The 24,547-nt window shown below is 53.8% G+C and overlaps 7 protein-coding genes and 2 non-coding genes across 9 annotated transcripts; 6 read left to right on the forward strand and 3 right to left on the reverse strand.

Moving 5' to 3' along the window:
- Nucleotides 1–1,260: 1,260 nt before the first annotated feature.
- On the forward strand, nt 1,261–2,265 carry ASPZODRAFT_32595 (hypothetical protein; the record flags this gene model as incomplete). Its single annotated transcript, XM_022728242.1, has 1 exon — nt 1,261–2,265. A coding segment is annotated over one exon (1,005 nt), but the record flags the coding sequence as incomplete, so codon positions are not given.
- A 1,341-nt stretch (nt 2,266–3,606) lies between these two features.
- ASPZODRAFT_92664 (hypothetical protein) lies at nt 3,607–4,820 on the forward strand. The gene is made up of 3 exons (XM_022730448.1): nt 3,607–3,922; nt 4,003–4,653; nt 4,724–4,820. Exons 1-3 carry the CDS (start codon nt 3,672–3,674, stop codon nt 4,770–4,772), a joined length of 951 nt encoding a protein of 316 aa, XP_022582758.1. The 5' UTR covers nt 3,607–3,671; the 3' UTR covers nt 4,773–4,820.
- A 440-nt stretch (nt 4,821–5,260) lies between these two features.
- Nucleotides 5,261–5,382, reverse strand: ASPZODRAFT_t63. Its single transcript has one exon. It is a non-coding gene; the product is annotated as a tRNA-Leu (tRNA).
- A 117-nt stretch (nt 5,383–5,499) lies between these two features.
- Nucleotides 5,500–7,775, reverse strand: ASPZODRAFT_14397 (hypothetical protein; the record flags this gene model as incomplete). The annotated part of the gene is made up of 6 exons (XM_022724967.1): nt 5,500–5,610; nt 5,672–5,893; nt 5,950–6,053; nt 6,115–6,961; nt 7,024–7,635; nt 7,710–7,775. The coding sequence occupies 6 exons, from the start codon at nt 7,773–7,775 to the stop codon at nt 5,500–5,502; spliced, it is 1,962 nt and encodes a 653-aa protein (XP_022582759.1).
- A 473-nt stretch (nt 7,776–8,248) lies between these two features.
- On the forward strand, nt 8,249–9,655 carry ASPZODRAFT_14398 (hypothetical protein; the record flags this gene model as incomplete). The annotated part of the gene is made up of 3 exons (XM_022724968.1): nt 8,249–8,491; nt 8,562–9,131; nt 9,221–9,655. The coding sequence occupies 3 exons, from the start codon at nt 8,249–8,251 to the stop codon at nt 9,653–9,655; spliced, it is 1,248 nt and encodes a 415-aa protein (XP_022582760.1).
- Nucleotides 9,656–10,309: 654 nt separating this feature from the next.
- On the forward strand, nt 10,310–15,507 carry ASPZODRAFT_150525 (hypothetical protein; the record flags this gene model as incomplete). The annotated part of the gene is made up of 6 exons (XM_022725632.1): nt 10,310–10,501; nt 10,566–11,981; nt 12,335–12,336; nt 12,741–13,089; nt 13,135–13,141; nt 13,316–15,507. 6 exons carry the CDS (start codon nt 10,310–10,312, stop codon nt 15,505–15,507), a joined length of 4,158 nt encoding a protein of 1,385 aa, XP_022582761.1.
- Nucleotides 15,508–15,731: 224 nt separating this feature from the next.
- On the forward strand, nt 15,732–17,499 carry ASPZODRAFT_165164 (hypothetical protein). Its single transcript, XM_022726700.1, has 2 exons — nt 15,732–17,070; nt 17,144–17,499. Exons 1-2 carry the CDS (start codon nt 15,861–15,863, stop codon nt 17,410–17,412), a joined length of 1,479 nt encoding a protein of 492 aa, XP_022582762.1. The 5' UTR covers nt 15,732–15,860; the 3' UTR covers nt 17,413–17,499.
- An 828-nt stretch (nt 17,500–18,327) lies between these two features.
- Nucleotides 18,328–22,057, reverse strand: ASPZODRAFT_14402 (hypothetical protein; the record flags this gene model as incomplete). Its single annotated transcript, XM_022724972.1, has 4 exons — nt 18,328–21,005; nt 21,085–21,303; nt 21,397–21,468; nt 21,532–22,057. The coding sequence occupies 4 exons, from the start codon at nt 22,055–22,057 to the stop codon at nt 18,328–18,330; spliced, it is 3,495 nt and encodes a 1,164-aa protein (XP_022582763.1).
- Nucleotides 22,058–22,969: 912 nt separating this feature from the next.
- ASPZODRAFT_t55 lies at nt 22,970–23,067 on the forward strand. Its single transcript has one exon. It is a non-coding gene; the product is annotated as a tRNA-Ser (tRNA).
- Nucleotides 23,068–24,547: the final 1,480 nt, after the last annotated feature.

Below are 24,547 nucleotides of genomic sequence, written 5' to 3' on the forward strand. Positions count from 1 at the left end.
TTTTAAAAAAAAAAGAAAGAAAGAAAGAAATATTATTTCGATATTATCCTGGAGCCGACCAGCGACCACCAACACCGTTCAACGTAGCAAACACCCGCCCGAGACGCGCTGAAGCGGCTTGCGACAAAACAAGCGACAGCGGCGGGTCGATCGGGAGATCGTCCAAGCCCAGAACAAAGTCGAGGGGCGGGAGAGGAGGACAGGTTAATTATTTCGAGCGAGAGAGCGAACCCCCAGCTGTTTGTTGACTTTGGGGGGGGGGGGAGAGGGCGATAGACAGAGAGAGAGGGAGAGAGTAGGAGCAGTAGTGGTGAGGGGGGCGGTCGGTAAGGAAGACAGTAGACAGTAGACAGTAGACAGTAGACGGACAGCTGGTGACGCGTTTGTGGCCTTACGGGACGTTGTGCGTGCAGACACTGGCAGCTGCAGATCGCACCACCACAGCCAGGGTAAGGGGGCTGAGGCGCAAGAATGGCACGAACGGAGAGATGGAGAGGTATAGTATGGATCCTCGCAACGTCTTTGGATGCCGGTAACCGAGAGGACAGGTGGTGGTGAGGGCAGGGAACCAGGAAGGAATTGGACTCGTAAGAACAGGAATCGACGAAGGAAAAGAAAGGAAAAGAAAAGAAAAGATAGAAAGAATGACGAATGAAAGGTCGGGATTAAAAGTAATTCGATTCAAAAAAGACAAAGACAAAGACAAAGAGCCGCGAGAAAGAAAGGAAGAGTGGGAGAGACGGGCAAAGTTGGGCAACGAGACGAGGTCGCTCGTTGGGCGGGGGAAAGAGAAGGGAGCAAAATGGCGATGGTTTACGATGAGCTGAACGAGGTTTCACTAGGCCCAGTTGAGCGGATGTAGTACGGAGTACATAATGGCAGTCTGGGATCAATAACGATGATCTGCGCATAGACATTATTACATACGGAGTGCGAGCTGTGCGAGCTATCGGCAAGGGATGTGACAAGACGTTTCCTCGATATGGTCCGTACCTGAATCCATATTGATTCTCTGTTCCTGGCCTTGGTTCGGAGAAAGCCTAAAGCTTCGTGAACGCCGTTTGTGGCATTAGAGAAACACGCGTTGGTTACTAAGCGGATTACTAAGCTGTCGGTTATTCACGTGTTGTGTTAGTAATATATTACATAATCACCGTGCCAGTGGCAATAAATGATCAACTATCACCTCCCACCTCCAGTATCAAGTATCTACTACCTATCTACCAACTCCCAATTTCTACCATCACCATGGCAGACACCCCCCAGTTTACGTTCAAGAAACGCTCTGCCAAGGCCAAGGCCAATTTCCGCAAGAAACCAGACACCCCCCCACCCGCGTCCGAGTCAGAGTCTGCTGGCTTCACCTCGTCCGACGATGACGAGGGCCGCCGGATCAAGCGACGACGCAAGAACGTCGCCGTGACGGCCTCATCGGCGACCAACCCGACGGCTCGGAAGAAGGGCGCCGACAGCGACGACCAGCCGACCAGTGTGGCTCCCGTACCCTTAACGTCAAGCAATGATGCGACCAAGGCGGCCAACTGGTACGACGAAGACCTTTCCGAGCAGAACCTTTTGGGTACAACGCGAGCTTCTACTACTACCACTACTACTACTACTACCACTACAGACGGCATGTACAAAGGGACATCCAACTATCAATCGTTTATCCAGAAGAATCCAAACGCCCCGACAAAACAGTTTGGTCCGATGAAAGCGGCGACCAACGTACGGACGGTGACGGTCATGGACTACGCGCCGGATGTGTGCAAGGACTGGAAGATAACGGGGTACTGCGGGTACGGCGATTCGTGCAAGTACCTGCATTCTCGCGAGACGTACAAGCAAGGATGGGAGATTGATCGGGAGTGGGAGGTCAACACCAAGGGCAAGCAGTTGAAGGGGAAGATTGTCTCGACGCACAAAAAGGATGGGAAGAATGGACACGACGACGACGATGATGATGATGATGAGGAGGATGAGGAGGATGAACTGCTTGAGAGTATTCCGTTTGCTTGCATCATCTGCAAGAAACCCTATCAGAATCCGATCGTGACCAAGTGCGGCCACTACTTTTGCGAATCGTGTGCGCTGCAGCGGTACCGCAAGAACCCATCGTGCGCGGCCTGCGGGACAGGAACGAGCGGGGTGTTCAACGTCGCGAAGAAGCTCAACGATCTGCTGGAGAAGAAGCGCGAGCGGGCACGCCGACGGCGGGAGAAGGCGATAGCCGAGGGGGAGGAGCCGAGTGAGGGGGAGAGTGACGGTGAGAGTGAGAGTGATTGAAGAACAGATACCCATTACGATTCTTCTCTATTGATAGATGGACATTCTCGTATAGTACTCGTACGTCCGAACTTACTCCGTATTTAGTATATTCCCAGGATCTATGTAGTACACGCTAGCACGCGAATCCTTGACCTCTGGGTACCAGGCTACAAGATTCTGTCGATTAATGTCCAATAATACTTGATTTAAATAGTATCATCTCCAGATTTATTGTAGGATAGGATAGTCTAGACCAGATACTAGATCTCTTAGTTATGCTACAGCCTCAGATCTCTACTCCTAGTACTAGGTACCTGGTACTGTTGTATGTAATTACGGAACACAGTTACAGCCGAGGCTCGCCATGACTCGGGCAAAAGAATGTCATTCCAGGCTGTTTTGATTGGTGGGTGGTTCAGGTACAAGTAGAATTCTGTTGCCTACTGGTAGAGTCTTGTAGATTATGTTTTATATTTTATGTCAATATTTTATGGTGTCTAGTGTTTAATTATCTTATAGAAGTAATATATGTAGTAAGTTAGGCTCTAAGTGATATTCTAATAATCTAAGGATAGACAAGTATAGAGTAGGACTACTAATATAGGGTAGTATATACTATATAGTATATAGACAATTAGGACAGTACTAATATATACTATATAGTAATAATACCTCTACTATCCTATATAGTATACCTAGGTAGTAGTTATAGCGTAACACCTGTACCACTAATAGACCCTACCAGGCACAATAATTCACTCACCAGGGTATTATTATTAGGACTAGTCGCCACACCTGTAACCTAGTACAGAAATAGTACTATCTCCCTAGACAGTAACAGGTACCTAGGTACCTTACCTTTTTAACTAAATTAGTATCTTTTATAAGTATACTAAGTAGGCGCTATATCCTAGGTACAGCTATCAACTAGTACCCTTCCTGAGATAGCTGTAATCAAGTAAATTACCATGCATGAATGATGACTTTGCTTCCATCGCCAAGCTTCGCGCTAGCCACAAATATAGAGTTGAGCGTGGGCGGCGTGGTCCCGGATGGGCATTCCTATTGGTGGGGGGTTCTCTAAGCTTTTATTTGATCCCTGGATTGGTGGGGCTCTCAGGGCTCAGACTATAGACCATACCAAGTACAGACTAGACCATACAGATCATACAGACCGTACAGACCCGTACAGACCCGTACAGATAGTGTCAGGCAGTGTCAGGTACTGCCCGTGTCCGAGGAGGTACGGCCGATGGTACGCATGGAACTGAGGGCTCCAGGCCTCCCAAGCCTCCAAGCCTCCAGGCCTCCAGGCCTCCTTAAACACCCTCTTGCCTACTTATTCTTGACCATATGGAGAGAGAATCTACACCCTCACCCTCGTTCTCGTCATTCTTTCCACCATGAGGCTCGGACTCCGTCTCCTGCAGTGTCTCCTCCCCACCCTGGTGGTCGTCTATCTTTTAAAGTGCCATGTTCTGGACCTCGAAGACCAGTACCGTGCTGGCGTGTATTTCTTTGCATGGCTGAAAAATCACCGCTCCCACGAGTACAAGGGATTGGTCGCGCCGCACGCCCAGCCAGGCGACAAGATCATCGTCATGGCCAAGTTGGAGGCCGAGTGGACGGACTGGGTGGAGGAGGAGCTTCCAGAGTACGTCTACCTTCCTACTCTCTTACAGTACATCGTTTATTTTTCTTTCTTCTCCTTCCTTTGCTAACTAATAGTCTAAGCTGGCAACGGGCCATCTACGTCGTCAATCCCTCACGCAACACTCTAGCCGATACCTCGACGCTGACCACCCCGTTGAACAAAGGCCACGAGTCAATGGCCTACCTGACCTACATCATCGACCACTACGATTCCCTACCCTCGACCGTCGCCTTCCTGCACCCCCACCGCGCCGGCTTCTTCATGGCCTGGCACACCGACGAACCCTTACACGACAACGTCGAGGCCATGCGCTCCCTACGCCTAGGTTACGTCCAGCGCAACGGCTACGTCAACCTCCGCTGTAACTGGAACCCAGGCTGCAAACCTGACCACCGCTACAACCGTCACGTCACCGAACAGGTCTGGCGTGAGATCTTCGAGGGAACAAGCACCCCGCCAAACATCACAGACACGCAGTCTTCGCAGTCTTCATTAACTCCCACTGATGCAACAGCAGCGGCAGCAGCACAGTCTGTCCTTTCTATTCCAGACCAGATCGGGGCGGCGTGTTGTGCCCAGTTCGTCGTCTCGCGCAACCAAATCCGTAAACGCCCACGAAGCGACTACCTCCAGTTCCGCCAGTGGGTTGTCGACACCAACAAGACAGACGCCATCAGTGGTCGTGTCATGGAGTTTCTATGGCATGTCATTTTTGGCAAAGACAGTGTATAGTATGTCCCATCTCTCTCTCTCTCTCTCTCTCTGTGTGTGTATGATGTGTGCGCTGACCATTGGCATTAGCTGCCCCGATGAGCAGGTCTGTTATTGTCAGGTCTATGGACATTGTTGATCTCCTGTACCTTAGCTTATGATACCAATAGACTTTCTACTATTCCGTATATCTTTTGTGTTCGAACGTGCTCTGAATTGTGCTCTATATGTCTACAGGATATATATAGAACAGATTGGTGTGCTCTCGATCTTAAACACTGGAGTATCCTCTGGCGGGTCGATTCTAGTATGATAACCGAGATAGACTTCGTTTACCACGCTGGAATCAGTGGTAAGTATGAGTGTATAGGATTGTGTATATATTGTTGATAGATGTATGCCTAGAAGTATAGAATATGTCTGTTTCATGAACCCCAGCAATCGAATATATCAGTGGTAATATATTGCGACTACTTGTTATATCTCTTAAGTACCATCTAATTATCCCTATCATAGTTAGGAAAAGAAAACTCTTAACAAGGCGTTTAAAAAGTGCGAAAAGATCTGGCAAGGGGGAAGAAAAAAGAACTTCAAGAGGAAATTTAAAAAAAAAACAAAGAAAAAAAATGACAAGAGCGAGATTCGAACTCGCGCCTCTTTCGAGAGTAGAAACCTAACCTTGGATTTGCTCCAAAGAAGAACACTAGGCTCTTGAGTCTACCGCCTTAGACCAACTCGGCCATCTTGCCCGTTGAAGACTTTGGCTCTACTTGAGATTCTTGTACTCGTTACTCTTTCATTAACCAAACAATGAACATACCTCAACAACCCCCCCCAAGGTAGCTATTTAATAATTTAGGCAGTGCCTACGATTTATACTCGAGAAACTCTTCTACGCGTTCCACCAAATCTGCCTTTTTTCCCGCAGTAGAGCGGCCGTGCGCCGTCAGGAAATCTTTCAGAACGGCCATCGTAAGCTGTTCCTCAGATCGTCAGTACAAGCCAAAGAAGCCGATAAGAGGTAAAGAATAACCGTACCCGCGAGACCATCCCCTTGTCGAAACTCTTCTGCACCTCTTCGTCGATATTCGCAGGTGTCTCCGCCTTGACTTTCTTCGCAGGACGTGTCCCTTCCTCCTTCCCAGACCGGTCACCGGCCGGCCGTTTGACCAGCGTCGATGTCTTGGTGACACCGGCGGAGAGTTTCTCGTACTGTTTGTCCAGTTCATCGGACCATGCCAGGACGTAATCGCCCGCGCGCTGCTCGTTAGCAGTGGGGAAAAAACATACATTCTACAAAACGATCGCAAGCATACCTTGTCTATTTGTCGGTATTTGGGGACCGTCTTGTCTTCAGGCTGTTCGGGGAGGTCTTCGTCCAGAGCTAGGGCCTGTAGGATCCGATAATGCCATTGAAGAGCTGCCAATTAGCCATATAAACATATAACTCAATCGTATAACAGAGACAGGGAATAACGTACAAGGGTTCGGATATTTCTGAGGCTCATAGACCGCTTTAGGCAGCTGTAGTTGCTGGACAACCGCGCGCATCTGGTCGATAAGCGGTTCCGGTGCCACTGTGAGCGTCGTGTCGGGATTCTGACGGACGTCGTCGGCGAAAGGAAGAGGGATAAGCCACATCCCCGGCGGAAATTTCTGCACGCCATTCTCGTCCACCTTTTCGACCCCCGCAAGCATCGCAGCGAGGACTGGCGCAGCGTTTCGGCGAGGGATGAACCAGACGAGCGCCAGCTTTTGGTCTTTCGCCAGCTTCTGCTGTAGCGCAGAGAATACCCGCGTCGAGCCCACAAAGTCCTCTTCTGTGGGGTAGATGAAGGTCGGGTGCTTCACGTTGGCCCAGAAGGGCAAGGCGGAAAGGGGTTTGAAGCCGATGATACGGATCACGGGGTCGCCGAAAGTTCGCAGCACCTGTTGCTCGTCCGCCGTGAAGGTGACTTGCTCGCCACCGAACTTGTATGCCTTTCGGATTTCCCACTTCTCCACTGTCCGCGCGGTGTCGTCCGCGATCTGCGTGGTGACCCCCTTGGCGATCTGGGGAGTTTCGCCGCCTAGCCAGACGTAACAGCTCCGTGCGGGTTCCTGGCGCTTGAACATCAGATATCCGTTGATAGAGATCTTGAAATTCGGTCCTATTTCCAAAGGTACGTTGGAGAATAGTGCCCGGCGGGGGACAGATCTCGAGTTGATGCTGGACAAAAGCGAGTTCAGCAGCGAGATACCATTATCGGTAGCCGTTGCGACCTTTGTGTCTGGCTGTAGGTATGCAGGAGCATCTGCATCTGTCGGAGAGGATTTGTAGATGATATCCTGGAAGAAAAGAGTGTCAATACTACCCACTCCCAGAATGGGGTCAGGAGGACGATGCCTACGTCATAGAATCTGGATGTGTCAAACTCATGGTCTGACCGAGATATCGGGAACAGCTCAATAGTCACGCCGAGATCATACAGATCTCTTGCCCGGACCGTGGCCGCCGAGCGTTGGGCCTTATTGTCGCTATGAGGATCATCATTGTCCGACACAATGAAGAGCCTCCTAGAGAGGAAGTTGGAAGCCTTCGAGGTGAAGATCTGATTGGCGCAAAACAGAACATTCGCCATCGACACCTTTTCCTTGGAGGCAACAAGGATTTCCTGCGCTTTTTCTTCCTCCTCGACCAGCGACCTCAGTTTCTTCACATCCTCCGCGGCCGGCACGTCCAAATCCGTGAACAGGTAGCAGTGTGGGTATGAGAGATCGCCTCGGCTGCTCTCGTCCTCACCATAGAACTTGGATGCCTCTGTGCCATAAAGCAAGACGCCGATCATGTCTCGCGGGTTAGAAATGATCCGCTGTTGCATCAGGTGGTATGCGCACTTCAGCGCGGCCGTGGTCGGCGATTCCTTGGCCGTCTTCTTCGGATCGGACGACACACGAGGCGTCAACATGGACTCGCTGACTTCGATGGCGAACAGCACCGCATCTTTGACCGATTTGTAGCTCTATCAACGCACAGCCATCAGTATTCCGATCGCAGCCTCGAAACCTAGCAAGCCCTCGTCAAGCTTCAGCTTACTGTCTCGTCAACCTCTTCCTCCTCCTCCTCCATCTCGTCATCTCGCGGCGGGTATCCTTCAGCCATGGCAGAGTTGATGGATGTCGAACAATTGCAGCATCGAAAAACAGAAACCAGCAGTCGCTCCGATGGCTCTCTGCCTGCTGCTGCCTGCTGGGCGCTCGCTATCACCCCGTCACGTCTTATCTGCCTGTGACGCGATCCCGACGCGGGGAAACACGAACATCACGTGAGGCGGTGAGGGAGTTTGCCTGTTTGGACTGTTTGTCTGTGTTTGATTCATGTTGCAGCTGATTGGGGGGATCGAGATCATCTCACCTGCGGTCCTGCAGAGTTGCAGGTAATTCTGGGTTTCCCTGTTCATCAGCCAGCTGAAAACCGGCTTATTATAGTGGGTATTGTGCAAGAAAACCGGGAGATCCCGAGTTCCCTGGTTTCTTTATTTGTGATTCAATTGTTCTGTGTCGCTACGCCCTCGATCCTTGTCCCAACCCGGCCGATCCGCTACCAAGTTTGCCAGGTGTCAGAAACACCGCAAAATGGCGTTGCGGAATCCCCTTTTTTATGGTAGGCGGGCATGGAGTGGTGCAGCTACGAGTGTGCGGCCGGTTGCTTCAAATTTGCTTCCCTATAACCAAACGCGGAGGTCTGGGTTGGCTACGGCTGTGCCACCGGTGACCCAAGATGCGACGGGCTCGAAAGGGCCGACAGCCATGGTTTTTATGAATATGGGTGGCCCGTCAACGACATCCGAGGTGGAAGACTTTCTTAGCAGATTATTTGTATGGTTTTTTTTTTTTCAATGATCTATCTTGACTTTGTGGAAGGAGAACTGACTGATGCTTTGCCCAGGCCGATGCCGATTTAATACCTCTAGGCCGACTACAGTCGTATCTCGGCCCCCTGATTGCGAAGAGACGAACGCCCAAGATCCAGAAGCAATACGCAGAGATTGGCGGCGGCTCACCGATTCGCAAGTGGTCCGAATATCAATGCGAGGAGATGTGCAAGATCCTGGACAAGATATCCCCCGAGACCGCTCCGCATAAGCCCTACGTCGCATTCCGATACGCCGCGCCGCTGACAGAAACGATGTACGAGCAGCTGCTCAAGGATGGCTTTGGACGCGGGCGAGGCGGCCGCGCCGTGGCATTTACCCAGTACCCGCAGTACTCATGCTCGACCACTGGTAGCTCACTGAACGAGCTCTGGAAATGGAGGAATCGACTTGAAGGGAAGCGTGCGAACGGCGGCCAGGAGCCCGTGGGCGCCATTGAATGGAGTGTGATCGATCGGTGGCAGACTCACCCGGGACTCGTGGAGGCTTTCGCCCAGAACATCGAGGCCCAGCTCGCCACCTACCCCGAGGATAAGAGGGACGGCGTCGTTCTTTTGTTCTCGGCTCACAGCTTGCCCATGAGCGTAGTCAACCGAGGCAAGTTGAGCTTTGATTTTTTGATCTTTCCAATTCCCAACTAACCGATTTTCCAGGTGATCCGTATCCAGCGGAGGTCGCAGCAACAGTCCACGCGGTGATGCAACGACTCAAGTTCCGCAACCCGTACCGGCTGTGCTGGCAGTCCCAGGTCGGGCCATCGGCCTGGCTGGGCGCTCAGACCAGCGACACCGTCCAGGAGTACGTGAACCGTGGCCAGACGGACCTGATCCTGGTGCCCATCGCCTTCACCAGCGACCATATCGAGACTCTGTACGAGCTCGACCTTGAGGTGATCCATGAGGCGAACCACCCGGGGGTCAAGCGCGCCGAGAGCCTGAACGGGAGCCCCGTTTTCATACAGGCACTGGCCGACATCGCGCATGAGCACCTGCGCTGCGGAGAGAAGTGTTCCCTGCAGATGACGCTCCGCTGCCAGGGCTGCAAGAGCGAGAGGTGCCTGGAGCAGAAAAAGTTCTTTGCTGGCGAGCAGGCCGCGATGGTTGTCTAACCTGTACAATTCATTACTGCTACGTGTCTTACTGTTTGCTGTATACTAGTCCACGATACATTATATAATTTATCCAGCGTATGAAATACGGAGTACCTAAAATAATAATAATAATAATCCAGTTGCGGGGGTCAGCGTTGATTATAAATCGGTCTGAGGCAGGTTTTACGTGTGCCACTCATCTTGGCCCAAAGCAAGGAGTCGCGCTGGTCGGCGCTTTTTCCTCCCCTCCTGTGAGTGAGCCAGATAACTAACTAGCATGTGGCTTGTCGATTATCTTATCAATCCACAGCCATTGGCAGTCTGGCATCCTGGATCCTGAATCCTGGCTGTTAGGCAATTGGCAGGTCTCTTGTCGTGGGCGCCGTCCGACGACCGGAGAGGCCGTTGAGAAGCCCGTCCAGCGAGTCTGGCGTCGCTCCAGTCTTCCGACTCCTCTTTTCTAATTCCCTGTTATCCAATATCAGGGTCGGATTATTTTTCAATTATTATATGATAGTTCCTCTGTGACACGGCTTTCCTGGAAGGTTGGTTCTCAGTTCTGTTTCTCTTCCCCTACTCACGCTCTCAAACCGTGGTCGGCCTGCTGATCTCTTCTCATCAATAGAATAGAATAAATCTCTATTATATCGAATATATATTATATAATATATAATGTCCGTTGAGCAAGCCATGGAGGACGAGATAGTGCTCATCGAAGAAGCAGAAGTGGACACTCGAACACCGGACGAAGCCCCTCTCAAACCCCCCGGCACTTCGTCGACGCTGGATAGAGAAGAGGGCGAGATGTTTCCAGAAGGTGTTTGTGAGCGGTTCCACAGCCTGACATGGTGGAGGCGGCCGAGTGTGAGTGCCCGGCGATCTGCGGTTCTGCAGCGATCTGCTGTTTGATTGACACGATTCCTGGTAGATCTGGTGGCTTTTACCGTGTGTGCTGCTCTTCACCCTGGGGTTTGGATCGCTCTCGGTGCCCAAGGTCAATCTGGTCCTCAACCTCGTCTGCCGCGACTATCTGGCCGAGAAGGCGGCCGGTGATCCCGGCTTCACATACCTACCCGTGATCTTCGACGGGGAGAACTCCCAGTGCCGGATCCCCGAGGTGCAGTCGCTCGCCGCGGGTTTCCAGCTGTATATCAGCCTGATTTCAGGCATCTTGTCGGCCCTGGTCAGCCCCCGACTGGGTCTGTTGTCAGACCACCATGGCCGGACCAAGCTGATGGCCTATTCGGCTGCCATGGCTGTTGTGGGCGAGACGATGACGCTGATCGTGGCCACCCGGCCGCATACCATGTCGGTGAACTTCCTTCTTCTGGGTGCCTTCTTCGACGGTCTCGGCGGCTCTTTTACGACCATGATGGCCCTGGTACACTCGTACGCGTCCGACTGTACTCCCACGGAGCAGAGAAATGTGGCCTTTGGCTATTTCCACGGCGCGCTGTTCTCCGGTATCGCCCTCGGCCCTTTTTTGGCGGCGTTCCTGATTAAAACGACGGGAGACTCTGTGGTGGTGTTTGTCACCTCGCTCTCGCTCCACTCGTTCTACCTTCTCATGATCTCGCTTGTGGTCCCGGAATCCCTGTCCAAGGAGCAGCAGCACATGGCACAGAAACGGCACCAGGAACGGCGGTCCCAACGGGAAGAAGAAGACGAGGCATCGCTCCTCTTCCACGGCAGACTTTCTCTGAAGCAGCTGAACCCGCTGAATTTCCTCGCTCCGCTGGCGATCCTCGCCCCGGCGGTCGGCAAACCCAGCCCCCTCTTCCCCGGGCCTCGCGGCGCCAGCCCGGCGCTGCGCCGCAACATCATCCTCCTGGCGGCCATCGACACCGTCGTCTTCGGCGTGACGATGGGCATGGTGCAGATCCTCATCATCTATCTCGGGTACATGTTCGGTTGGGGCAACGTCGAGTCGAGCATCTTCGTCTCGATCGTCAATTCCGTCAAGGTGGTCATTTTGTTCATCGTGCTGCCTCTCATCACTCGCTTCTTCAGACACCGCCCCGCCGACGGCACACCCCATCGCAACACAGGCTCCGACATGCTCGACATCGTGCTCATCCGCCTCTCCGTTTTCTTCGATTTCGTCGGCTACGCCGGGTACGCCCTCTCGCGCCATGGGTCCATGATGACTCTGTCGGGCATCGTGACCGCCATGGGCGGCATGGGCTCCCCTACTCTCCAATCCTCCCTCACCAAACACGTCCCCCACGACCGCGTAGGGCAGATGCTGGGTGCGACGGGCCTCCTGCATGCCCTCTCCCGAGTGTGTGCCCCGTTGGTCTTCAACCTGATCTACAGCGCTACCGTCGGCACCATGACACAGGCCGTCTTTGTCTGCTTGGCAGCTTGTTTTGGAATAGCCCTAGGCCTCACTTTCTTCATCAAGCCTCATGGTCAGTCTCTCTCTCTCTCTCTCTCTCTCTCTCTCTCTTCAATATCCATCATTGTAATATTTCCCGCTAACTGTTTAGTCATCACCCCCGATGTCGATTCCACCGATAGCGAGTATGAGGCCAACCTGGACGGGGAAGCCGAGGAAGACACCCTTCTGCATATCTAGAACCACATCTGCTGTAACATCACCGTCGATGACCAAGTGTTGATTGTCGTCTGCTTCTCGCACTCATTTCCTTGGGACTATAGTATAGATTTTGTGTAGTACTATGTCTCGTCTGTTAGTCGTCTTCACCACCATACTTTACATAAATTATTTTCCATTCACTTCCATCAGAATAATTCCCTCTTCACTTTATTACTACAATTAATCCCCTCATTTCTTATTGATTACTGTCATTGTATGTTGTAGCAGACTCCAGCAGGCGACAAACACCACAAGCGCAGCCATCGTGCCACTTCAAAACGCTAAAGAGAAATCTTCCCTTGAACCTGCCGGAACTCCCTGAACCCCCATTGCGCGTCGTCGTGGTCTTATCTCCATCCACTCTGTCGACTAGTCATCCATCTGCTTTTGAATTGATTATTGTCTCCTATTCATGCTCCGTTGATACGGTACAGCCCGCTCGCGGCGGTGCAACCCTCCCCCGGTTCTTCTTTTTTCTATCACCACCATGTTCACGACTCCCAGCCCCGGTACGCCGGCCGTTCCCTCGCGGAACGCGCTGCGTGTCTTGCGGAAACTGGCGCTGGCGGGCTCGACGGTCGGCAGCTTCTGCACCATCGCCGCCATGACGTACGAGGTCAATCGTCGCGTCCGGGTTGCCGAGCGCATCGTCGAGAACAAGCGGGCGCTGCAGACCTCGGCGCCGCACTACGATGCCACCGCTGCGGCGGGTCGGTTGGCCCGGATGATGGAGGCGGCGGAGGCGGGCGAGTTCATGGGGATGGCGTCCTTCAAGAAGGAGGAGGAGGAGCGAAACCTGCGGTCGAGGCCGTCTTTCTCTGTGGAAAACGAGGAGCCTCATCACGGCGACAGGGCCTTCATCACGACAGAGGCGTTGCATCCGGGTCTGGAATACGAGCTCACTAGTACGAGGGCAACTCTATCTTCTGATGAATCTTTAGGCACGGAAAAGTATCTGGATATTCCTACGCAGATCCAGCCGCCGAGCCTTCTCGCCCGCTCGCAGGCAGCGAGCCACACCCCCCCCGAACAACCGACACCCGACCTGCTAGAGACATCGACTGTGGAGGGGGCGACAGGGGAGCCTAATTCCACCATACAACAGATCAGGGGGTTGATCGACCGGGATCGGCCGATCGAGGCCGCTCAGCTGTTTCTCGACACACATCCTGCCACCGTCCAGGGGCTGTCGTTCGACCGACGGGAGCTCCTGGTTCAGCTTTTCTATCTGAACTGCAAGCAGGACAATGTGTTTATTGCACGCACGCTCTTCCGGCGGCTCGAGGAGATTGATAAAGTGCCCGCGTCCATGTGGAAGACGCTGCTGGTCTTGCTGGCGAAGAAGGGATGCATCGAGTCCGCCGCGTCGCTGTACACGCAATACATGCACCGGTTCTTCCTGCCAGAGGACCTCGTGGACGTGGTCATCCGATGCCTGGTCGAATCCCGGCGGCTGACCACGGCCAAGTTTGTCCTGTTCCGCAACCTCCAGTACGACCGATCGTGCGGGATCTGCGGAGCCTATCTGGCTGGGCTGTGGCGGAAGACACGGAGTATCGAACTCATCAATGGGCAGTTGAAGAAACTGCTCTCGACGCTGCCGCGGGTGGGCAAGTTGCCGACCGAGAAGTTGTTCAACCCGGTCCTGAAGGCGTACATCGAGTTTGGCCGGTACGGGGACGCCGAGGCCCTGGCCAAAGAAATGCAGACCCGCTATTCCCTGGCCCCAAGCTGTCGCACCAAGGGCTTGCTGGTCTACGCCAAGGCGCTCAGATGTGACTGGGAGGCCGTGGAGCTCGGCCTGCAGGAGATGCACGACCTGGGGCTGACGAAGAATTACAAGCAATTCGCCAACGTCTTCGACCGGATCTTGCTGGAGTTCTACCCGGCGCATTCGGGCGGCGCCATCCGCGACTTTCTCATGCGCAGCATCGACAAGTACAATATTATTCCCGACGAGGTCTTGTACCGGCATATGATGCAAGCCCTGATCGAGAGGGGCGACAAGGATATGATCTCGGAGCTCACCACGGTGGGCCAGGAACGCTCGTGGCGGGTGTCGATGAACGAGAAGGAGTTCAAGGCCCTGCTCCGCGCGCGGCGGTTCGCCCTGGAGCACTCCCCCGTGGGCTTCTGGCAGATGTTGCAGGCGGCCAAGGTGAAGTACACGCAGGCGGCATGGTCGCAGCAGCTGCTTGGATACGACCAGCGGTCCTTCCCCATCGACGAGGTGAACGAAATGCCGCTCACCCGGGAGACGATGACGTGGTTCGAGCGCACGCTGCGCGAGACCACCCCGTCCAAGGCGGTGGACAGCTACCAAGCGCTCGACAAGCAGATGGCGCACTACATGCACGTGGGCAAGATGGCCGAGGCGCTCGACTGCTTCTCACGGGCCAAAAACGCCGAGTACACGATGCGAGCCCTGCACGTGGAGCTGGCCGTGGTGGCCACCCTGCTCTCGGACGGGCTCGGGGCTGCGCGCGCGCTGATCGAGACGGAGTGGCGGGAGATCCGCCATCGGCTGACCTTCATGCCGTACTTCTTCCAGCGGCTGCTGGCGCTCGACGTCGCCGTCGCCGAGACGGAGGCCCTCCAGCTCGGGCTGTTCCATTTCTACCACCTGTGCTGGGAGAACCCGCGGATGATCGTCAAGCACCACATCACCGTGGCGACGAGCCACCGGCTGCTGAGCCAGAACCAGCCGGAAGCGGCGCTGGCGCTGCTCCAGGCGGTGTACATGTCTCGGTACGGGCGGTCGGCGAAATTCGACGGGACGTGCATGAAGATGATGGTGCGCTGCTTCGCCAACCTCGACGACATGCTAGGTCTGCGGTGGTGTCTGCTGACGGCTCTCACGCGCGGTACCGCGCTGAACCACAGCCTCGTCGTCGAGGTGCGCCGTGTTCTCTCGACCCTGCACGCCCGCCAGGGCACCCGTTCAGCCAAGCACGCCCGCGCTCGCAGCCTGCGCCTCGAGTACCTGGCCCACCTCGCCGACCAGCTCGAGCGGAAATTCCAGGGCGACCCGGAAGCCCTGTCGTTGACCTTCCGCCGGCCTCCCCGGCGCCTGTCACGGAAGACCATCCTGAAACGCGTCCCCAGCGGCAACAACCACTCGTTCCTGTTCCAGGTGAGCAATGTGCGCGAGCAGGCCGAGCGATGGGACGAGGAGCAAGAGTTCGAGGCCCTGTTTGGGCCCCTGGAACGCAACCAGGAGGTCATCGCGCGTGTCTGGGACGAATCCAATATGGTGGTCACCGACGAATAATGGCCTGCATTCTCTGTACAGTATAATAGAATAAATACATTCACCAGTCAATTATATATATATACTGTAGTCTAAAAAAAAAAAAGACCCTGCCGGGATTCGAACCCGTGTCTTTATGTAAGCAGAGTGATTTATCCCTTAAGCACACCGCGACTTTCACATGCTTTGACCACGCCACCGCATCTGCCCATATTCTCTATCGCTTTTTTCCTCTCCGCCCCTTTCCCTGGCCTTGTTTTTATTTGACTGCGTCTTCTCCCTTGGAAGCATGCGTTGTCGCTGACTCTGACGCTCCAATTGCTTCTCCTCTGTCCTCCCGCTTTCGATTGACCGTTTCCCCTGACTTGTTCGCCATGACTTTTTCCTCTACCACCACCACCACCGCCCCCGCCGCTGCTAACGGGGCAGACGTTGCCGAACAACGGAGACGTATACACCACGAGGCCGATGTCGTGATTATTGGAGCCGGCGTGCTGGGGTGTGCCCTGGCGGTAGCGCTAGGGCGTCAGGGCCGCAGCGTGATTCTGCTGGAGGCGTCGATGAAGGAACCGGACCGCATTGTCGGCGAGCTGTTGCAGCCGGGCGGGGTGCGGGCGCTGGAGCAACTAGGACTGCGCGACTGCTTGGAGGAGATCGATGCGATCAAAGTGGCGGGCTACTTCGTCACGTACATGGGCGAGGAGGTCGACATTCCGTACCCGGTGGCTTCGCCGACGGCGGTCCCGCCGGAGGGACGGTCGTTCCATCACGGGCGGTTTGTGATGAGGCTGCGTGCTGCGGCGCTGGCTTGTCCTAATGTGACGGTCGTGGAGACCAAGGCGACGGCGTTGATCACCAGTGATAACTCGGATCAAGTGCTTGGCGTGGAGTGTATGGGCAGCGGCGGCAGCAGCAGCAGCAAAGAAGACGAAAAGAAGGACTGTTACTTTGGCCATATGACTGTTGTGGCGGACGGTTATGCGTCCAAGTTCCGCAAGCAGCATCATCAACACACACCCAAGGTCAAATCCAAGTTCTGGGGTCTGGAGCTGATTGACGCGAAACTGCCCCGGCCAAACTGCGGCCACGTCCTGCTGGACGACCACCGCCCGCCGATTCTCATCTACCAGATCGGCACGCACGAGACGCGCATCCTGGTCGACATCCCCGAGAACCTGCCGTCCGCCTCGGTCAAGAACGGCGGCGTCAAGGGCCACCTGCGCAACGTCGTCCTGCCCTCCCTCCCGGAATGCGTGCAGCCGTCGTTCCGCGCCGCCCTGGAAAAGGGTCAGCTGCGCTCCATGCCCAATTCCTTCCTCCCAGCCTCCACCAACAAGACCCCGGGCCTCGTCATCCTAGGCGACGCCCTCAACATGCGCCACCCGCTCACCGGAGGCGGCATGACCGTCGCCTTCAACGACGTCGTCGTCCTCCGCGACCTGCTCAGTCCAGAGCGCGTCCCGGACCTCGCAGACACCCACCGTGTCGGTAAACAGCTTGCTTCCTTTCACTGGAAGCGCAAGAACGGCTCTTCCGTCATTAACATCCTCGCCCAGGCTCTCTACAGCCTTTTTGCTGCTGACGGTATGCCCTTCCCTTTAATACTAATACATAACATCTATCTCTCTCTCTCTATGTATTTACTCATGTCTTTTAGATGACAACCTTCGCGCCCTCCAACGCGGCTGCTTCGCCTACTTCAAACTCGGCATGATCGAGGGCCCCGCCGGCCTCCTCGCCGGCCTCATCCAGGAACCCTTCGTGCTCGTCTCGCACTTCTTCTCCGTCGCCTTCCTCTCCCTCTGGCTGCTCTTCAAGCAGTCCCCGCTCCTCCGTCTCCCTTTGGTCCCCTTCCAGTGTCTGCTGGTCTTCTGGACCGCCTGTATCGTCATCTTCCCCTACATGCTCGCCGAGTTACGGAGCTAAAATCCCTTATTCTATTTTTATTTTGTTCTTCTTCTTTTCTCTTTTGTTCCCCCTCATGACTGCTGTTTTGTATCTCCCTTCCTGTATTTTCTAGATATATATACATAATCCTTGCCTCGCGCAAGGCCAGATTATTAATCATCCTTTTAATCACGAAATATCCAGTCTTTGCTTGCTGTATTACTTTCCTATCTTATCTCGGAGTACAAATATAGACGATTTATCATTTCTATGTATGATTTTATGCACTGGCATCAAGCTGTCCAAGATAGCAGCCTCAACAGAATAAGCAGGGTCGTAAAGAGCTGCCCAAGTAATGCAACAACAACCAACAGATGACATGCTATGTAAAAAAAGAGGACAAAAAAAGAAGAAGAAGAAAAAAGAAAAGCCAGATGATCCATGCAATTCCAGTGACTGCAGAAAATCAGCCAATCACCCCTTGACTGCCAATTCCAATTCTGTGATTTGACCCTGTTAATGAAACGCCAATATGGATGGATAATCAGAAAGAATCAGGCACGTCAGCCGCAGTATGCACATAAAAAAAGAAGAAAAAGCTCAGAAATCAAAACCTAGGATTTTATACCGTCAAAAATAAGAAATGGGGAATTCAAAAAGGGGGAGGAAGGAAAAAAAAAAGAAAAAAAAAAAAATACTTGGACCGAGACAGACTAGTTTTCGTTTTACACGCAGACTGGGCTGCCGTTCTTTTTTTATACAAGATCAAGGATCCGGTTGTTGATGGGATCCTTCCACATATAGATGTCCTCTTTTGAGGAGACGGACGACAAGGCCAAAGCGATCGTTCGAATATGCAAGAATAGCCATGGCAGCTCTAGATCGAAGAGAGTTTGGGCGTCGAAAAAAGAAAAAAAGAAAAGAGAACTCTCTCTCTCTCTCTCAAAGACGAGTTCAACCGCCTTTTCGCAAGGACTCATCGGCAGGCAGCGGCTCGGCGCCGTTGCTGACCGGATGCTTGGGCTCTAGTGAAGGCTTGCCGAATCGTCGATGTCTTTTCTTGGTAGTCTGCCAGGCCCCAGTCCCTTGGGGAGTGCCAGACTCATGGGTGACAGGACCAATACTACCACCCGTTGTGCCGACGCCATGGGGTCCTCTCCGTGATATTTGGTCTGAGTGACGGTCCTTGCCAGTCTCTATCGGCGATGGATACTTCGATTTCGCCTTATGGCTGGCCCCATTTGGCTTGTCGTGGGAGTCCGGGTGATTCGGCCGACGTTTGGAGCGCGAGTCGGAGGAGGTTTTCTCCATCGTCACGACAGAAGGACCTTTCCCCGTGTGGACAGTTTCATGGGGAGATGAGGTGGGGAGACGAGGTGCCGACTTGCCTTTATCCGAGCCAGGCTTCGATAAAGATGGTTCCAGAGCTTGCTGCTGCTGCTGCTGCTGCTGCTGCTGCTGCGCGTTCGCAAGGTGTAGATTTTGAAGCCGCGTCGACAGTAGGCCGAGCCGTACGTTCGGCCCATTCACCGTGTGTGCTTCGACGGTGGGTGGGGGTAAGTTTGACGCCGGCTGGGTGAAAGAGGTTGACTGGTCCGTCTCCACCGAAGACAACGGGTCGGAGGTCGTCGTACTGGCCGGCGTGTCAATTAGCTGGTCATCCGAATTAGATGTATAAGGGTCAATCATTGCCGTTGTGTCGTAAGAGTCCAAACCCCGACTAGACGGGATCGGTGATCGAGACTCGCTGAGGGGGACCGATCCATCGATAATGAGCGGACCCCGGTCGGCGGGCATCGTTCGAGGGACTGTGCGCGGCGGGCGCGGCGGTGGCGGCGGCGGCAGCGGCCATGCAGAAGGCGTCGAGCTGGGATCCGGAGAGGATGACGAGAAGGCAGGTGCTGATCGCACATCTTGTTGGGTCGCACCCCCCAATAGGGAGAGGAAACCACTAGTCTGCAACGCCGTCAAGCCGTACGGCGAAGCCGACAGAGGCGCAAACAGCTGCGGCGGTTGCTGGTGGAACGTATGCATCTGCGGAGAGGTGCCAAGATAGTACCCAATGTACTCGGATGGTCGGTTCTCATCCCAGTAGGCCGGGATGGTGGCGGGGGAGCGAGATCCGGTGGGTATGCCGCGTCTGCCCTCTTCCTCATCCCCTTCCTCTTCGCTTCGACTCTGGGCGCGGTCTGGAGAACTGACGGCAAGGGCGGGCGATTTGGGGCTGGTGATGATGCCCTCTCCAGACTGAGCGATCGAGGCAAAGGACATGAAGTTTGGTAAGACCGGGGAATGCAACGATCTCGCCGGCTGCGAGTGGGCGCGGAGCGACCCGCCGGGGGAGCCGTTGGCCACAGACGATCGACGAGGATTGCGCCGCAGATCCGGCAACGCCACTGGTGCCGCAGACGGCGAGGGAGGGTTCGTATTGCTGCTTCCTGTTACCCCGGGTACGGCAATGGGTAGATAGGCTGATGGATAATAGATGGGCTGGCGCAGAGGTGCCGTCAACGGCGGGTGGTTGACCGTTCCAGACCGGCTGCGGGGGGTTTCATCTCCGGTCGCCGTTGTCGTCGTCGTGTTCGATGCATTGGTTGTTGTCGAGGATGACGTTGATGTGGACGAAGATGTCGACTCCTGTGGGGGAGCTACTGGGAATTGGATGAAGGGCTGGCGGATCAAGACCGGTGGCGGTCGACCGGTCAGCAGCGCTTGGTTCTGGAGTTGTAACCGCAGTTCCTGCTCCTGGGCTTGCAGGATCTGGATCTGCTGGTATAGATGATCATGCAGCAGATACTGGGCATGCTGTGCGTGCAGCGACAGCTCCGACGGGGTCATGCTTACCGTCGAAGGCCGAAAGTTATTCGACCGATTGCTGCTGCTGCTGTTGTTGTTGTTGTTGTTGTTGTTGTTGTTGTTGTTGTTGTTGTTGTTGTTGCTGCTGCTGTTGTGATTGTTGTTATTGTTGTTCGTGTGCGAGGTCCGACGGCTGAGATGCGGCCCTCCGCCCCCCCCACCGCCACGATGATTCGAATGGCGACCTCCTCCACGGCCAGCTCCTCGCCCGCCGCGGATGGCGGTCGAGGGGGTTGCGGAGAGCACTGGTTTCGGCTGAGGGGGTGGACGTTCCCATAATCGCTCCTCCTCCGGCGGATACTCGTACTGTTCGCAACAGTGCGCCAGGCTGCCCTCGGCGATGGTTTGGAAGGCCCGACGGAGTTCCATATGGACACCACGGAACGAGGTATCGTCGGCAGTGTTGCCCAAGTTGCGCGAGGTGTTGAAAGGCTCCTCGACGCAGAGACGATTGTTTTGCAGCAGATGCCACCCTTTGCGTTCTTTCGAAATCAGGCGGCCCTCGCGGACGGAGACGACATTCTTTTCATAGTCAAGCTCATGACCATAGTAGCGGAAGAACTGGAAGAGTAGATCTCCCAGGGTCTGCTTGTTTGGCCGACCAAACCCAGCCAGGGAGTCGAGATCGTCATCAAAGGAACAAACTAGACCGTCCGTCGTGAGCCGTTGCGGGTGCGGACGGGCCTGTAGACTGGGCAATATGGGGGGATCTCGAGTTTGAAGGAAGTTGATGATTAGGCAGATCCACGTATACGAACTCAAGGTACCGCCCAAAGCTAGACGGTTTTAGTTTCTTTCTTTTTTGGGGGGTTCTGTTGGGCAAAATCTCTTTTGTCCTAAAGCATCGGAACATACCAGCATCGTTCAAGATTCGGCGCTTGGTCCAATATTTGATAATCATGGCCAATGGTCGTACCCGCTCGTCGACATCAACATAAGTCCGGATCATGCGAGTGTTCTCCAAGGCGAGCGTGTTGTTGACATTCATGTCGCAGGCCAGCCGAAGCTCTGGGTCCCAGATCTTCACAATTGGTACCTTGGCGTGGGAGACGCAGACGACGCGTTCCATTCCATCTAGAATAAACTCCAGTCAAACCATTGTTACAGCCCAGGAGGGGGGGGGGGGGGGGGGGGGGGGGGGGGGGGGGGGGGGAAGGGGGGCCTTACGCTTGGCGAGGACTTCTGCCAGGAGACACACACGTTCGAGCTCTTTGTAGGTTGTGGTGATGCAAATGTCGACTAAGTGAGATCAGTTTCACTGCTCATTTATTCTTGGGGATTGGGGGGGGGGGAGTAATGTACCATCCGAATCACTTGAGCACAGCTTGTTCCCCGAGGAGCCAAAGACGTGGACTTTGATATCGCGACCCGGCCACTGGTCGTTAAAGAGCTTTTCCAGTTTGCGAACGAGCTGGCGACGGCGGTCATCGCTCTCAGCCGAGGGCAGCAGCTGGTCGTAGAGCCGCAGGATGTCATCGGTCAGAGTCTTCTCCTCGCCGGGGGCCAGACGGTCCTTGAGGCCATCCTTCTCGGCGGGCAGCAGGTCGGCGCCGAGGGTGTAGGGCATACGGCGGCGAAAGAAGGCCATGCTAGTCTCATATTTGCAGACGGCGCCGGAGGGCCGAAGCGAGGGTGGCAGGTGGGTGGTCTCGGAGTGGGTAGAACGGGGCGAGGTGCTGCCGCGAGGCGGCGAGGGCGAGCGAGAGTGGAAGGAGAGGTTGCGCGCATGTTGATAGGGGGTCGAGGGCAAGGAATTCGACTGCTGCGAGGTCAATGGCGGGCGCCCGGGGGACTCAGAGGGCGCATCGCCGGGCAGGATCCACGCCATGGGCGGAGGCTGCTATTGTGGGTGTAGGGCCACCTGCGGGAGAGGCGAAATCGACATGCCCATAGGAGACGCAATCGGGGGTCGGACTGGCGGCGATTCCAACGCCCCGGATAGACGACGTTGGCCTTCGACAGAGGGATGACGGAGGAGGAGGATTGGTATTCTGTGGTAAGAGTTGGTGCAGTTCTTTGATGGGTTGCTGGCGGGATCGGTAGCCCCTCGTTCGGTCCAGAAATCCAGAGGCAATCAGTCCGCTCGACGGGACGACAAGACGTAAAGCTGAGGCCCGCAGCAACGGAGAGACCTGGAGGCAGCGGGAGACGGAGGGGGCAGGGGTGGAGGGGGTTCTTTTTTTTTTTTTTTTTTTTTCTCTCGAGGACGAGAGTCGTGTTGCGAGGGGTTGAACGGTGGTTGATCGGGGACTGGACCGGAGACAACGCGACGGGGACCAGCAAAATTATGTGGTCGGGTGGAGTAGCGAAGGACCAGAGACAGTTAAGAGGCGACGAAGGAGAGGGGGAAAGAAACAAAAAATTGAGGGAAAAGAAAGAGGAGAGGAGGTCAAGAGGAAGAGGGCAGGATGGGATGGGATGGGGGGAGAGGTGTGAGGAGAGTGATTGATTGATGGAGGTTTCTCTTTGACAGGCCAGGAACGACCGTGCCTCCACACGTTTTAAGGGGAGAGCGACCTCGACAATAGACAATGCCTATAATAATTAAGGGACTCGATAGTAAATTGGGCAATACTGGGATAGTGGACTATTCCGTTGGGTAATATTGCTCAAAAAGAGGGAATTTTCTGCTGCACTGAAGAATAACCGGTATAAACCACTGAATAGTTCTTTTACTCTGTCCACAAGCTGGCCTTGTTTTATTTTATGTTTTATTTAAAGGCAGACCATCCACAATCAAGACAGTTTGTCCGAGTGGTTAAGGAGTTAGACTCGAATGGTCCAAGACCAATCAATCTAGTGGGTTCGCCCGCGCATGTTCGAATCATGCAGCTGTCGTTCTTTTTTCTAATTTTTTTTTTATTTAAGCAAATACTTTTTCTTATACTTGTACTACCTTTTTAATCTACAACAAATGGCATGATACTAATGATGATGGTGTGAATAGACAAGTGTCACCGATGGACTACTATAGCAACTTGATCGTGCCACCACCTCGAGGGTTCTTTGATTCTGGAGACTCCGGATTGATCGATTCCACGTGTTTCTAGACCAGAGCTCGGAACAAAGAGCATTCCTTATCTTGGATTCGATGGAGAGGGGTAGAGCAAGGTCCAGGCAGTGTATATTAGGATGGAAGATCTAACTATGCAGTTACGTAACTGGGCACTGTACAGATACTGGTTATATAGTTAGTACGTACTCCATAGTACCTAAATATATAGAAGACCATATAATCAATAGTGTACATGTCCGTCAGTAGGTATTTTCCTAGTGCATGAGTATGTTCCGGATTTATATAGTTACCCATAGTAGTTATGTACTATAAAGTACTCCGTATACTCCGTATACTCCGTATACTCCGTACTCCATACTAAATATACCTCTCCAAAACATCAATAACCATCAACACTCAAATGTAACGATGCGCCAGATCCGAGACTGCCGCCCCACTGCCCCTGAACCTTGGTATATGTATATGAAGTATGTGGAAAGAGGTTTATTATTCACTATATATCACTATATATCATAATAAGATATGATAATATACTCTTCCAGAAGAATAATCAAGAATAGAATATATTCACTAGTTAACCAAATACAATAATAATGTCTGACTATATGTAGTACTTACTATTACTATGATCCGAGTGGGACGGCAATTTCCGGTTCTCGGTCAGTCCATATCGTGAGAGTCCCTCAAGGACCAAATAATAATTCACACTCACATCTGACAGTCGGACAGAACCAACAGAATAATAATACAATTGTAATCAATAGACACCATAATAATAATACTCTACAATAGTAATCTACCACTCTACACACCCACCAAGTATCTAGAATACGCCGTTATCCTCCGTCCTCTCAACCGACACCCACCGACTAGGCCGGCCTCCACGACCCCCTCCTCTCCCTCTCCCTCTCCCTCTCTCCCTCCCTCCCTCTCTGGCCCCCCCCCCCTCCTTTTCTCCTCTTGCTCGCGCTGTTTTTTTTTCTCTCTCTCCTTCTTTCTCGCGGTCCTCCCTCTCCCCACCACTCGAGACGCCCTGTGCCTCCCCCAGGCCTGTCCGTCGTCTTCCGTCTCGTCTCGTGGTTGTAAGCCTTCCCCGGGATTTTTTTTTTCTCCCGTCGATTCAGGGTGAGTCGCATTTCTGTTTCGATCGTTTATTAAAGCGCCAACACGCTTCAAATTTACGCCTGTACGTACAGAGAAAGTCTGGTTGGAAATAGCCTGAATACAGAGAGAGAGAAAGAGAGAGAGAGAGAGAGAGACGCACTCCGAGGTGTAGCCGACTTGGGAGCACAATCCTCGCAT

The sequence above is a fragment of the Penicilliopsis zonata genome (assembly GCF_001890105.1).
Source record: "Penicilliopsis zonata CBS 506.65 unplaced genomic scaffold ASPZOscaffold_4, whole genome shotgun sequence".
Lineage (NCBI taxonomy): Eukaryota > Fungi > Ascomycota > Eurotiomycetes > Eurotiales > Aspergillaceae > Penicilliopsis > Penicilliopsis zonata.